This window comes from Scophthalmus maximus, chromosome 17, assembly GCF_022379125.1.
Source record: "Scophthalmus maximus strain ysfricsl-2021 chromosome 17, ASM2237912v1, whole genome shotgun sequence".
NCBI classification, from domain to species: Eukaryota; Metazoa; Chordata; class Actinopteri; order Pleuronectiformes; family Scophthalmidae; genus Scophthalmus; species Scophthalmus maximus.
Genome location: NC_061531.1, coordinates 5,686,080 through 5,700,450, shown reverse-complemented (window position 1 = coordinate 5,700,450; position 14,371 = coordinate 5,686,080). Strand labels below are relative to the sequence as shown.

The window sequence follows — 14,371 nt, the reverse complement described above, 5'->3', positions numbered from 1 at the left end:
CTGTCCATCTATCCATCCAGCTATCCCTCCCTCCCTCCATCTATCTGTCCATCCTCCTGTCCCTCCCTCCCTCCCTCCCTCCCTCCCTCCATCTATCTGTCCATCTATCCATCCAGCTATCCCTCCCTCCCTCCCTCCATCTATCCATCTATCCATCCACCTATCCCTCCCTCCCTCCCTCCCTCCATCGATCTGTCCATCCACCTGTCCCTCCCTCCCTCCCTCCCTCTATCTGTCCATCTATCCATCCAGCTATCCCTCCCTCCCTCCCTCCCTCCATCTGTCCATCTATCCATCCAGCTATCCCTCCCTCCCTCCATCTATCTATCTGTCCATCTATCATCCACCTATCCCTCCCTCCCTCCCTCCCTCGATCTGTCCATCCACCTATCCCTCCCTCCATCTATTTATCTATAAATGTACTGTATGCTAATGTGTATTACACACACACACCCAAACACACTGAATGCCCCCCCCCCCCCCCCCCCCCCCCACACTACTGTACACCAGGCTGACAACACACAACTCTACGTGAAGTTGAGCAGGGAGTGTGTGTTAGTTCTTACTGTAATGCCACCGCACAGCCCATTGTTTGCCAAATATTTGGGATACTTGGTCGTCTTTCTTTCTTTTCTCCTTTTCTTTTTTTTTAACATATGCATTTAATAGTGACATGTCCGCCAGTGGCAGGGGAGACGTCGTTATACCTTGACAATGCTGACACCTAGTGGACGGTTTCTTTTCCCGTCCTCCCCCATCGCAGCCTCAGTTGATGCTTTTCTTCAGAGCCTCGCAGCCTTGTTGTGTTTGGATCAAGTCGAACTGCTGTGTGCATGATGGCAGAGGCTCGACACGAGACAGACTATCTGGTCAACATAAAGGGCAGTGTCTTAACCCCAACCAACATATGAAGTCATTTAGTTGGAAGAGAGGACAGTGCTTGAGAATTTGGGGCAGTAACTCTTTATAGTCCAATAATAGACACTTAATGTGAATAAAGGTCTGTATTTGTGGAGGACAGTCTGCAGTGACCACCCACCACCCGCTCTCTCTCTCTCCGCCTCTCAACATAAAGCTTTGTTGATGTTGATGTTTCTATTGTTGTAGATGATGTTGCTGTTGATGTCTATTACATTACATGACATTCATTTAGCAGACGCTTTGGTCCAAAGCAACTTACAATAAGTGCATTCAACCATAAAGATATTACCCCAAGCGCAAGAATGAATAGAGCACAAACATTTATCAAATAGGAAAAACCGGTTCAAGTGCTCATTTTAGATTTTGGTTGTTTTTTTATATTGTCGTTTATGTCGCTGATGTCGATGTGTATGTTGTCGTTTATGTTGATTTAAAAAAAAAAAAAAAAAGCACTTGACAAATCAATGACTAAGCGAGGGCAGACTGCACAGGACAGTCTTTAATATGTATAAAACAAAGGAAAAGATGAAAATGCCCATGCTGTCATAAACCAGTCAGCAACCCCGAATTCATTTGTGAGAAATTCTGTGTTTAATTTGCGACCCATAAAACTTGCAGCATTAAGCAGACATTATACTGTACACACATTCCAGTACGGGGACCTTTGTGTGTTGTGTTCAAATAAACCAAATTGACTCTGTATTAATCTGACCTTATACAGTTAACCTGAATCATACAGTTTCATCTGGTACTTAAATTACATAATTACACATCAGGTAAAAAAATGTAGAGTTTTAAAAAAGTTAATAATAAAATATAATCTAGCCATATTTCCCCAAGTAATGTCTCAGAAACATCCTTCACTTTCAGTCATTTCGTTTTGGTAGAGTAGTTAAACAGTAATGTTAAATGGCACAACATGAAACAAATGTGAATACAGCAACAGTGCAGGCATCCAATCAGGACTCTCACTTTTCTATTCCCCAATAATCCCTAGTGACAAATTTGTAATGCACAAGTTTACAGAAATTGCAAAATGAAAAAATAATTAGACAGATCATGACGTGGAAATGCAGGAAAATTAGCATCAACTCTGTTGCCTTGACATTTTGCTCCTTTTCTTCCTCCGGCAGACAAAAAAGCAGAAGTGGTGCAGATAAAGAAACAATGAGTATAACTGACACCTGTGAATTAAATATACATGAGATATTGTGACTCAACCTGTGGTGGTTACTCATACGCTGTATATGTGAGCGTGAGAAGAAGTGATCACAGAGGACACAACACATCAATGTGGCAGCAGAGAAATAATAAGAATATGTGTGTGCGTGTTTGTGTCAATCAATTCCATCCAAAATGAGATAGATGCTTCAAACTGAGCGCCACACACACACACACACACACACACACACACACACACACACACACACACACACACACACACACACACACACACACACACACACACACACACACACACACACACACACACACACACACACACACACACACACACACACACACACACACACCCTTAACTATCTGTTTTTTTAGCTTTCGTGACAACCTGAAACAGAGAGAAGAAAAAAAATGGAGAAATTAGTCTCAATAACGGTGACAAATGGGTGTATATATATATATATATATATATATATATATATATATATGTGTTTGTGTGTGTGAGATATTTGTAAATCTGAGTTTCATTTGTAGGTCATGTCAAAGCATTTGTCACCATTATTGAGAATAATATCTGCTTTTGGCCAAGTATGGTTCAGTCGAATGGACCCTTAATCAGCAGTGAAACTTGAAGTCATGCCAGGTCCCGGTCATTTAGCAAATTTCTTTTTTTCCCTTCTTTTTTTTAAAGAAAGTGCATTGGTATTATAACAGGAAAACTATCATACATGACAAAGCAGGGGTGCGTGTTGTTACAGCAGCCAATTTACAGTGCAGGTGTTAATACCATTTTTTTTTGCAGTGTTTGAGAACAAGTTGACATGCTTCAGCCCATCATCTCTAAACTGTATCATCTGACAAAGGACTCCAGTGTTTATACTACTTTAACCTACCAAACAGGTGTTGGATTCATGAAGTATAATGGGCTAAAAACATGCAATGTCTCCAGATCACTCTCTGCATTTCAAATGTTGATCATAAACTCCAAAAATAAAACCACATATCAACACTAGACCGCTACGTAAAACAAGACAAGATAAATCACGTTACAGCAGGTTTGCTCCTCAGCAAATCCATCTGCACAGATTCATTTTAAGACACACACAGGTAGAGAACTCATAACAGTACTAGGAAGGGGCAGCGAGAACATGTACGTTGTTTTCCAGCGGTGCCTCTTGCTGGGACGCTTCTCTGTGTGCGAAGCGTAGAGATCAGAAGAGAGGTCCGAGTGATCAAAAGTCATTCTGGGCTGTCACAGAGGCACTTTTGAAAAAGAAAAAAAAAAAATACAGGTTCAGTCATTGAAGTGATCACTGTGATTGATATTCATGATAATAATAAAATCGACTGTCGACTGAGACAATGTCTTATCTTGTCAGAGTGAAATCATACAGTAGGTGCGATACAACTCAATAATTTTTATTGACCTCAATAACAGCCATTGTGTCTACATGCGTGTTTGTTGACATAAGAACAACAGTTCAGCAAGTCTCACTGCTTCTGTCATCATCTGTTCTCGTTGTATGATTCATCAATTACTGGTTTGCTCTATAAAATGTCAGAAAATATGGATTTCTTAGTATTTTTCTAAAACTTTGGATAACATTTCTCTCAGCAGGGACACAGTTTGTAGGACGACCAAGCTCACATGATTCAGTATCAAAAAACGGTCTTAAAAGAATGATATTAATATTGTCTATTGCAATAATTTCTGGGACAAGATATCGTGCAACACAAAGTAGTAATCGTGATAGGCCTCTCCATAAAGTACAACTTATCATACCTCATTTACTGCATTTATTTAAATTACAGGAGCTTCCAATCAAATCCTGTATACGTGGACATTATTTTTCTCTTTACTAGTGATATTTGAGCTCTACTCGTGCTTGTTTTGACACCAGCTGAAAAGAAAAAGCCTCAAAATGTCCTACAGTTGTGTATCTAGCGTCGCTGTCTACGCCTAAGCGTGCCCTGCAGGTTCTTGCCTACCCAGGGAGGTGGTACTGTAGCGCGTCCGCTGCAGAGTGGCGTAGCCGGGCTTGTCCGACAGCAGGATGCGGCGGGCCGGAGGGACCACGAGTTCGCCGTTCCTCTGCAGGGAGGCGCTTCTGCGAAATGTCAAATCCAGCTTGGTCTGGATGTTGCTGGAGCTGTGGGCTCGCTGTATGTCTGCGGCCTCGTGATTCCCAGCCTTTCCGTTCACCAGCTGAACTTTGCGGCTATGGGTGTCACCGCTGGGGATGACGCCGGTCTTCCCCTCTCCGTGTGCCACTGTGGTCAGCGTCCCGTTAGAGAGGGACAACTTGGCTAAGTTGCTGCCTGCCAGCTTCTCCAGTTGTCCATGGCCATCCGGACGCCTGTCCCGCCCCTTGTTTGGTGACCTCGGAACGTCTTTCTTCATGAATCCAGGTTTGAAAAAAGCCAGGAGGCTGTCGTGGCTGCGACCCTCCTGTGCCCTCTGCCCCCTCCGGTCCTCAGGTTGACTGACCATTTGTAACATGTCCCTCTGTGCCCTGGAGGTCCCCCCTGTCTGGACCTTGGTTCTTCTCAGAGTGGAGTCTCTGCTCGGTGGTGCACTGTGGCTGATATGACCCCCTAGAATGGCCCCTCTCTGCAACTGGAGGTCCAGGGTCCTGCCCTGGTCCTGCCTCGCCCTCTTAGAGGACCTCTGCCTCAGAGATAAATCATCTCTGGCTTTGCCGTTACTGACAGCCTGGCTGATGTTTCTCTCCACACAAGCTCTGCTCTGTCCCTCTGGGAGTTTTGGGGAGTAACACGTGTCGGAGCAGGGTCTGTCTGTACAACTGAGGCTGCTGCCGCTCGGTGAGCTGCAGTCCTGTCCTCCGTCAAAGGCTCTTCGCTGGGCTGTCCTCAGCTGTGGCGTGGCCACCAGTGCGACGATGGGGTCTTTGGTACACCGTGGCCGGCGTCCAGACTCCAAGTACTCCACCAGCTCTCCAGGTCGGGTCTGGGTCGGGCGTTTGATGCGGTCCTTGGAGCCAAAGGACCACCGCAGGGGCAGAACTTTGCTCAGAGTCTCCTTGGACTTAGTCGGCGATCTCATGCTGACACTCCTGCCTTGGGTCCCACGGACAAATGGCTTGGCCTCGAACCCGTCTGCAGGAAAAGACATGATACGCGAATTGTGACCCAATATTACCTGCTGCTTTGCATCAAAAAATGCAAATTATTTGTGACAGAAGTTGGTAAGGACCATCAAAATGTGGTCTAAACTTAATTTTTCTGCATGACAATCTGTGCACCTCACACTCCCCTGCAAACTTTATTGGGCCCTGCACCATTTGCAGCATAGCATCAGATTGAGGTCACAATTATTATTGACTGACTTATTTATTTTAACGACAGAATGTAAGTTTGTTTCTCCTGTAAACGAGACACACCAGTTGCTTTTCCGCGGCTCTATGAGTGTTGCTGTTAGTGTCGCCAAATCAACTTATAATTGAAAATACATATAGCAGTGGCTTCAAGTGAAACTAAACCATACTCCTCCAGACACCTACTTGTTTCCACGGTTTTGGGGGCTTCCTCTCCAAACACTGGCAGCTCAGGAGAATCTGGAGCCTGTGTGGGCCCTGGTGCTGCAGGGGTGGGTCCTCCGGACACCACGCTGCCCCTCTTACTGCCCCCCGACAGCCGGACCAGCCAGTGATCAGAGGTGGACGAGCTGGTGGAACCTGCAAAAGAAAAAAAATGAGTGATCCAAAAGTGAATGGATTCTATCTATTTAGTCAAACAAGTCACAGGCAGGCATGAACACGCACACCTATAAAAGGAAGCCTTCCATCAGCTGCATATAGTTCCCCTTTCAAAAGTCATGGTGAGGAAAAGAAATCCTGCATTCACACAGCAGAATGAAAGATGTTATCGCATAGTCCCATCAGCATTTCCATGAATTCATTAATACCCTCATTACACCAAGAGATCAATGTTTCTCTGACTCCAGGAAATTGAGACCTTTGACAACAACAGCGAGAGAGAACCTCATTTATTGGCTAAAACCAATTACTGAGATCCCATTAAATAAATGCTCACTGATGCCGATGAGAAACAGCCTATTAAACAACGAAGGCCGACCGAAATTAAAGAATGCTATATTTTGTCAGCAGGATTTAATGCGCATTTCACCGGACTGTTCCCGACTGAACCAGCTGCTGCCGCTGAGAATTTGAAAGGACTAACCAGTAACCGAGGAACTGGCGGACCACGGCGGGATGGTGTTTCTCCTCTGATAGAACAGGATGTAGGCTCCACGTGTGCACACCTCCCCCTCCGGAACCGGCTCAGCACTGCTGTCGTCATAGCTGTACCACTGGCCGTCAACCGAGTTCCTACAGAAGGCTAAAATCACAGACAACTGCCAGTGTTACTGAAGTAAATGACAGAAATGGGGTGCCCCAGGGGACTGCCCTGGGTCCCTTTAAAATTCACCGTCTACATACTTTTCAAAACAGTATTTATTTTAAAAGATACTTTATAAATAAGTGTATTAATATCATAAAGGTGAGTCCTCAGAAGTTCTTCAGACCTGTGTAATGTCCACCGTGCATGCCTCCATGGTGGTCGCACACGGCATACAGATCGTACAGGTAGTCAGGGGGAGCTGCGTCGGGGCGGCGGGACTGCTTCCACCCAGGCTGGAGAGGGAGCTGATGAATGCTGTGGTTGCGGCTCACCATGTGAGGTTTCATGTCCAGGCCTGCCAGCGGGAAATGCACGAACGTGGTGAGCTTGTTCCTCCGCTCGCCCACCTGCCTGAAGCGCTTCAGGTGCAGGATCAGGATGTCCGGGAGCGTCCACAGGCTCATCTTCACCATGCCCTGCTGCAGCTGCTTGCAGTGCGGGCACTTCCAGGCATCATCTGGGGCAAGCTGGTGGAGAAGAGAGGCAGACAGCGGGAGACGAGGAGAACAGCAGACTGCATAACTCTTTATCAGACTGACAGCCTGAAAAAAAAAAATCACTCTTCCTCATTTATCAAAAGCCGAAGATCCTTTGATTTCCTTGTTCCCATTAATCACGTTCCTGGAAATGGTGTGTGACTAGAAATTTAAATTCAAAGTTCCTTTGCGTGAGCAAAGTTCCGTTTTACTTGGAACAGGAAGTATGTTGTAGCTGTTGTCATAGTTACTGCTTTTTGTACACTTTTTTTTGCCACGTCCCACTGATTACCGTCATGGGCAATGATGAGTTGTTACATTTAATAAGGTCATTTATCACAAGTGTGATATAGCTCATATTGTGAATCCACAGTGAGAGGCAATTTTATCACATTGTGTGTGTGTGTGTGGCAACTAAAGTTCTCCCATTTAGACTTAAGTGTTGATTAGTTGGTTCATCGAGAAACATTTGCTGTAAACGTCAGTACAGACTGACAGCAGTGTCCCTCATGTCTGCAGCGCCACTGTGTGGTGACACGAGTGAACAACAGCTGCCATGTCGCACACAAACGGCAAAACAGCAGTTATTGTGGCTTCAACTGTGGACAACAACTCATGGCTTTAATGCATTTGATGACCTCATCTTTTTCAAATGACATGAATCATTTTTATCACAATTACATTTTTGTTCATGTTTTTGCTACAGAGGACTGTTTGGACTGATGGAGGTTGTAACCAACTGTAAAAAAAATGTGATATGTTTCTTTAACTTTATATATTTTTGCTTCCTATGCAATAAACACACGTCCTAATTGGTATAAGAGCAGCACAGACCGGTTGATGCAGGTAGCAGATCTCTGTGACAACAGTCTTACAGACTCACCTGTTCCTCTTTGGTGTAGAGCTGGAAGCAGTCGTCCAAGGTGCAGCTGTACTGTTGGACATGCTGCTGCTGACTTCTCACGCTCTCTGCATCCTTCACCACCTCCTCTTGAATGTTCCCAAACAGGCTGTGACAGTGGATTTAGGTCAGGGTGAGCAAAATGGAAGAGGGAAGAGAGCGTGTGGTGGTCTGTCATAATAAAACGCACTGACCAGTCCTTGATTCTGTGCTCCCACTCGATGATGAGCTTCACGTGGGGAGGTCCTCCTGAGCTGCAGAGCCTCAGAGCCCTAAAAGACACCAGGACAAAACTGACTGAGAGAGACATTGGCAGTAAATGTACAGGACCAGCAACTTCATCAGTCTTATGGTAAAGCACATGTGTTGATGCTTTTTAGCCACTGGGTGTCAACGTTACCACATTAATTTACAAAGCACGGATGCTTTATATCTTGGGCACAGAGAGCGATGACTTGTATGATAAGCATCTTGAGGTAACACTGGATGGATGTGTGTGTGTGTGTGTGTGTGTGTGTGTGTGTGTGTGTGTGTGTGTGTGTGTGTGTGTGTGTGTGTGTGTGTGTGTGTTGGGATGGGGGGGTATTAGGGATGTAGTGTGGGATGTTTTAATGAGTGAAATGTACTTACAATATAAATACAATATAAAAGGTAAACTCTATGGATATCGTTAAAGCAACCATAACTTAAAGGTCCAGTGTGTAGGAATAGGGGGGATCTATTGGCATAAATTATAAATTAATTTAATTATTAATTATTCCTTTTCAATTATGATATAATCACCTGAAAATAAGAAAATAAGATCACATCTCATTATCTTCATGAGATCTAATTGTAAGATCATGTTTTCAAACTACTATTTCCAATTTCAAGAAAGGACATTAATGCTCATTGAATATATATGAATATATATAATATATAATAAATATTTTGGGACTGACAATGCCAACATGCTGATGCTGAGCTTTCCATGTTCTCAAAATCATAAAAGCCAACCTCATGGTGGCGCTAGAGTAAAAGTCATGGCATCACCAAAGCGATTCAAGCATCTGACTAAAGCAAGTCAAGTCAATTTTAAATAGATATTGGTCATATGTCCTTTCAAAGAAACAGTGATGTCACATGACATTACACACAGACACTGTGCACTGAAACACTTTGCCCTCACAGATACATTCTTGTACCGTTTGATGAGGGTTGACTTGGGGACAGAGCACTTTTCTGAATCAAACACCATCATTACATTAGTCTCTAGGAAACAGTGCGCTGTACATTTACATTTCAAAAGATTTCAAAAAGGCATTTGCCCCCATCAGCACCATTCATCGAATGAATGTACTGTTCTTAGCGACTTCACAAATGGAAGTCCCTTCAAGACCCAAGCCAAAATGCCGCTTCGAAACAGCGATTCCCCTTTTTGCAAGTGCATTCGTGAGCGGGGCCGACAATTTTTGCACATTTCAGACGCTGCTGTAAAACCAGTTGGTGTGAAATATAATAAAAGGAAGATTATGAATATACCATTGGCTTCATGACATCTGTATACAAAGATTCAATCAGCAAAATACAAAACCGGTGTACGTGTAACGTGTCGTTTTGTCGAAACGTCTCCAGAAACTGGCTGCATGCCTGTAGTTCTCCAGAAACGCTTTATTCGATTAGATTAGAGCAGATTTAAATCGCATTACAATCGATTATATCAGATCAAATTTGAATGAGCTCGTGGGAACGTTGGGTCATTTCAGTGTTTTGTGCATAATACGAGTAATCCCATGACAAAAGAACGCATTTACAATAATCTAATAACCCTCTCGGCCAATAACAGGAAAATGCAGTGTCCAGTCACTCGGGGCTGCTTGCTCTCTGTGTTGGCACCTGCAGAGGAAATAGTATGTATCTACTCAAAGATGTGTCCAATGACATCGCTGTCAGGCTCACTTGAATCAAGGACGCAGGGCCTTTAATTGCATGAATGGTTATTCACATTTATTTGGCACAACACGACTCTGCAACTGTGGGTCCTATCGCGAAGCTAAGGCAGATGATTCGACGTGTTGCGTGCTGTCGGCCCGCTCACCTGTCCACAGCAGGGTGGTAGAGTGGTCGCCCGTCCTGCGGTGACAGGTAGCTGTAAAACGCTGATCCTCCCACCACGCGGATGTTGAACAGCACCCTGGTGTTCTGAAAAAAGCGGAGCAAACCAGAAAAGAACGCCGTAAAGCCGCGGACAGCAGGGATATTCAAACGCTTCAGTGCAACACGTGCTCTTTTTAAACATAGTTTCATGGGAGATTGTAAAAGCTGTATTGCCTCACCGAGGAGGTTGTGCGATTTGTTCCGTTTGTTTGTTCTCGAAAAGCTATGGACCAAATTCGCATGGAAACTTGATCAGAGATAGGTCCAAGCCATGGTCACCGGTGATTCAATTTTGGGTGGGATCCAGACCCAGATCAAGGATTTTTCACAACATATCCTGTTGATTCCAGGTAATCTACTAACTAAGGCAGTCCCAACTACAGTTAGGCTGAACAACCCAAGGAGGCATCAGGGATTTCTTTTGTACCCCATGGATCTGCAGCTACATCTGGATGACAAAAAAGCCTAAACAAAAGTAAAACATTTTTACCCCACGTGAAAAAAAGAATCAAACCAGAGGATCTTCTGCGCATGACTGTGGCCGGACCGCTCGAAACATCACACAGCAGCATGCACTGTACATAAATAAGTTTCCCTGATGATATAAATCATGTGTTTACAACAAACACTGTTTAAAAAACAATTTCCGTGGCTGCTATTGGTTTCGGCGCATGCATGCCCCACATTTCTCTCATCTTGTTCAAAAACGATCCCAGAAACCAGCCAGAGTGGGCTTAAATAAACATTGGCACACATTCGTGCACACTGAGGGATATATTTAACGTTGATAATGTTGCTGTGTGCAGACCGGAGGAGTACAAAGTGGGCCACCATGAAATATGGGCCCGAGACCTGCACCAGACATTTTGAGCTCACAGCAGCTCCGTCAGAATCAACATGCAGCACCTCGACGCGGAGCCGAGAGCAGAGCAAGGTCTTTTTTTCTCTAAAAAGCCTCGAAAAGTTTCATCTCGCAGAGACAAAACACATGAATAGACTTACAGATAATTGAATCAGGAGAAATGTGAAAGAAAAAAACGGCGGCGATATATCTTTTTCTCCACGTTTGATATATTCAAAAGATTCCCTTAGATTGGAGGCGCTTTGGAAAATGATAGAGCGCTTTTGCAGAAATGAAAGTGATTTCCTGTTGTTCCGGTGTGTAGCTGCCGTCGGCAGGAGGAGCACAGCAAAGCAGGCCGCTGATTCCTGGAAATATTCATATGATGAAGACATGCCCGTTGGGGGCAGCTGCACCATACCTCGGACTTTACTGGCTCACATATGCAATATACTGTAATATTATTTCTTAAGTATCAGTATCACAAGAAGCCAGTCAGTTGAAATACGGCATGAAAACTGCTTGAGTAAAGTTGTACGCATACAGATTATATGAAGGCGATATTGTCCTCTCTACAGCAGGTGTTTATGGACACTGCAGGCATCAAACCTCCCGGTGGCGCCAAGCCAATCAACTTTTCATTTGTCATACAACTGAAAGGCATGACACGGTGACTTTTCTTTTGGTTGTCAGGGTCAGTGTGCGTTCCAGTGAAAGGCCTGTGCGAACATGTGAAGACCACCCGAGGAGCCCCCCCCCCGCCGCAAAACATTGTTTTAAATATCGAGGGGAAAGTTCCTGTAAAACATGATCCGCACGTTTCCACACATTCCACAGGTATTTGCAGAGCTTCAACGGAAGGATTCAGCAGGTATTTCAGGAGAGGCCACACCGCGCCACACTTTGACTATAGGACATGTGGGCTTTCGACAACATAAGCCTTTTAGTATGATATCAAGTATGTTTAGACCGTTAACGAGATGAACGGGGTCGACCCCCCCCCCCCCCCCCCCCGTCAGGGTGACTGCCGAGAAGACGGGGCGAGAGAGAACCTGTGAAAATGAACGGCGGCATCCCGTCAGAGGGCTTGTAATGTTCCCCCGTGAGAAAATCCCTCGGTTCCGCTTTCGACCAAGGTGAATGACTTTTTTTTGTGTGTTCAGTGAGGCTGGCGCGAGGTGGGGAATGTTTGTGCCATTGTTTGTGCCCGACAAGGCAAAAGATCTCCAATTACAGCCCACGCAAGGAGCACAGTGTTTCATTATGTTGTGTATTTGTGTACAGTGGATTTGTAGACGACATGCGGGGCCAATACTGTGCGGCACTTACCACACGTACTACACCTTTTTCTCCATTGTACTAAAAAGCTCCACATACTTGATCTAACACGTTCAGGGTCCCCTGACTATAAAAAGCAGTCCATTTCAGAGTTTGCACCGAGAACGTGTGTGCTAATGGTCATCTGACTGTCATTTAAGATCTGTAGACAAGTAGGCGTGGCGATATTACTCTGCAAAGTCTGCTTTGCCCGGCACTTTTATCATCAAGTTGTCAATCGGCGGCAGCGGGAGGAAAACGCCTGAGAGAGGTTGTGTTCCTTTCTTCGAATTGCATCTTTGCTGGCGCGGAGAAATCCGCACGCGAGTGGAATTCGTTGGCGCGGGGCGACTACAAGATCCGGTTGAGATGAACGATTCAGAGTGAAACACCTGCTCCGAGAGTCGTCTCGAGCAGACAGATTTTGCTCTACGAGTCTAATTAAACGTCTGACACCACGGGGCACGCAGGAGGCCGCAGGTCTCCGACGGAGGTACTGAAAACGCTATCTCTGAGAGAAAGAGCCCTGAGGAATCCGCAGCAGGCTGGTAACCAGATTCCACCTACAAGCGCTGCTGCACACAGTTGTAAGTAACGCAGGAAACACAGGCCCGTGCACGGTGCAACAGAGCAAACCAAATCAGGCGGGAAAAGGGAATCGTTCGGCGTCAGCGAAGCAAATAACTGATGTGACAGTGACAAACAGCAGGGGCGCCGTCAGCGGCGGAGTAAACATGCTTCCTTTTTATCCACGCATGGACGTGGACATGACGGGGCACACGACTCCGCTTCTCACTCATTCAGTCTCATTCGCACACCCTGCAATATATATGCTAACATATAATGATGTGCTTTGGAAATCAGACGGGTGCAAAATGAATTAAAGCTTTATTGACATGTAAGATGGAATGATCTGACGAGCCATGGGAAATCAGCACTGTTGTGTGTCGAGTCTTCACTGGTTTCCCCCCTGCAACTGCCACGGGTTCAAGGCCAAGCAGTCAAGTCTGCAGAGACCGTGAAACAAATGCCTTAAATGAAGGGGAACACATACGCCACATGTGCGCTATAGAACACCAGAACCTGTGCCAACCCGACACTGGTGTGACGCTCCAGCCCGGGCAACGAGGCAAACCAATGCCACTCAGGCCTCCAGCCGGTGCTCGGAGCTCTTGTCCCTTCTCTTTGTGTGGACACGCTTTACTCTGTCGCGAGCCAATAAACACGTCTAAGGAACATGTTCCCCTCTCTGCCTCCAGCTGATACATCCATCCATCCATTATCTACACCGCTTTATCCATTAGGGGCAACATACGGAGACAGGCAACCATTCACTCTCACACCTATGGTCAATTTAGAGTCTCCGATTAACCCTAACCCCAATCCGCATGTCTTTGGACGGTGGGAGGAAGACGGAGAACCCGGAGAGAACCCACGCAGGCACGAGGAGAACATGCAAAAACCACTACACCACCGTGCAGACCCCAGCTGATGCACCCTCGTATAAAATATATATATATATATATATATATAAACACGTTTTCCAAGCTTCATGCACCAGCGTATCATATCTACAGTCCAGTCTATCATGGTTGTAGTTGCAGCGAATGCAAATTAAATAAATATGAATATCCCCACTGTGGCTGACGTGGTAGCCGTTGCTGCAGATTTACAGATTTATGTTTTGGAATGAAGACTATCTTTTTTTTTTCTTTTTTCTATCCCACTCCCGCACCCCACTCCATTAATTGGCAGCGGCAGTGGAGTTTTAATTGTGTCTCGTGTTTATTTTCGTGAGCGGACCATTACCAGTCGGCTGACGGGCTTTGACTGGAGGGCATGGGTTTAAGCATCTGCTGCGCTAAAGAGTCTGCGTGAGAGTCAATGACTCTCTGCCAGCGGGAGAGAAAGGAAACGGTAGACCATCACATGGTTAGATACGAGAAGGTGGCCGGTACCTGTGCCTGGGCTCCGTTGATCATCAGGTAATAAAGTTTGCTGAGGATGCTCTGCTGCAGCTGGTCCCAGGAAATAGACCGGTCCTCCCTCATTAGAAACGGAGGGCCGAACCTGAAACGGGCACAGATGAGTGTTTTAGTGTTAACACGTGCACTTTTTTTAAAATGGCGACTCATCGCAACTCCCCTACTCAACCGCTCCACAAGAGCTGTGGCGAGT

The 14,371-nt window shown here is 45.4% G+C and overlaps 1 protein-coding gene across 2 annotated transcripts in view; it reads right to left on the bottom strand.

Moving 5' to 3' along the window:
• Positions 1-1,489: 1,489 nt before the first annotated feature.
• Positions 1,490-14,371, bottom strand: part of usp43b (ubiquitin specific peptidase 43b) — a 52,915-nt gene continuing 40,033 nt past the window's right edge. Inside the window, exons 8-16 of one of the 2 annotated variants that reach the window (XM_035614781.2) lie at positions 14,152-14,263; positions 9,977-10,080; positions 8,094-8,171; positions 7,882-8,008; positions 6,647-6,989; positions 6,301-6,459; positions 5,622-5,795; positions 4,090-5,217; positions 1,490-3,363 (exon numbers count right to left, since the gene is read on the bottom strand). In XM_035614781.2, coding sequence (XP_035470674.1) covers positions 3,353-3,363; positions 4,090-5,217; positions 5,622-5,795; positions 6,301-6,459; positions 6,647-6,989; positions 7,882-8,008; positions 8,094-8,171; positions 9,977-10,080; positions 14,152-14,263 — 2,236 coding nt within the window. In that variant the 3' untranslated portion in view covers positions 1,490-3,352. The other variant, XM_035614780.2, reaches the window with a different exon arrangement.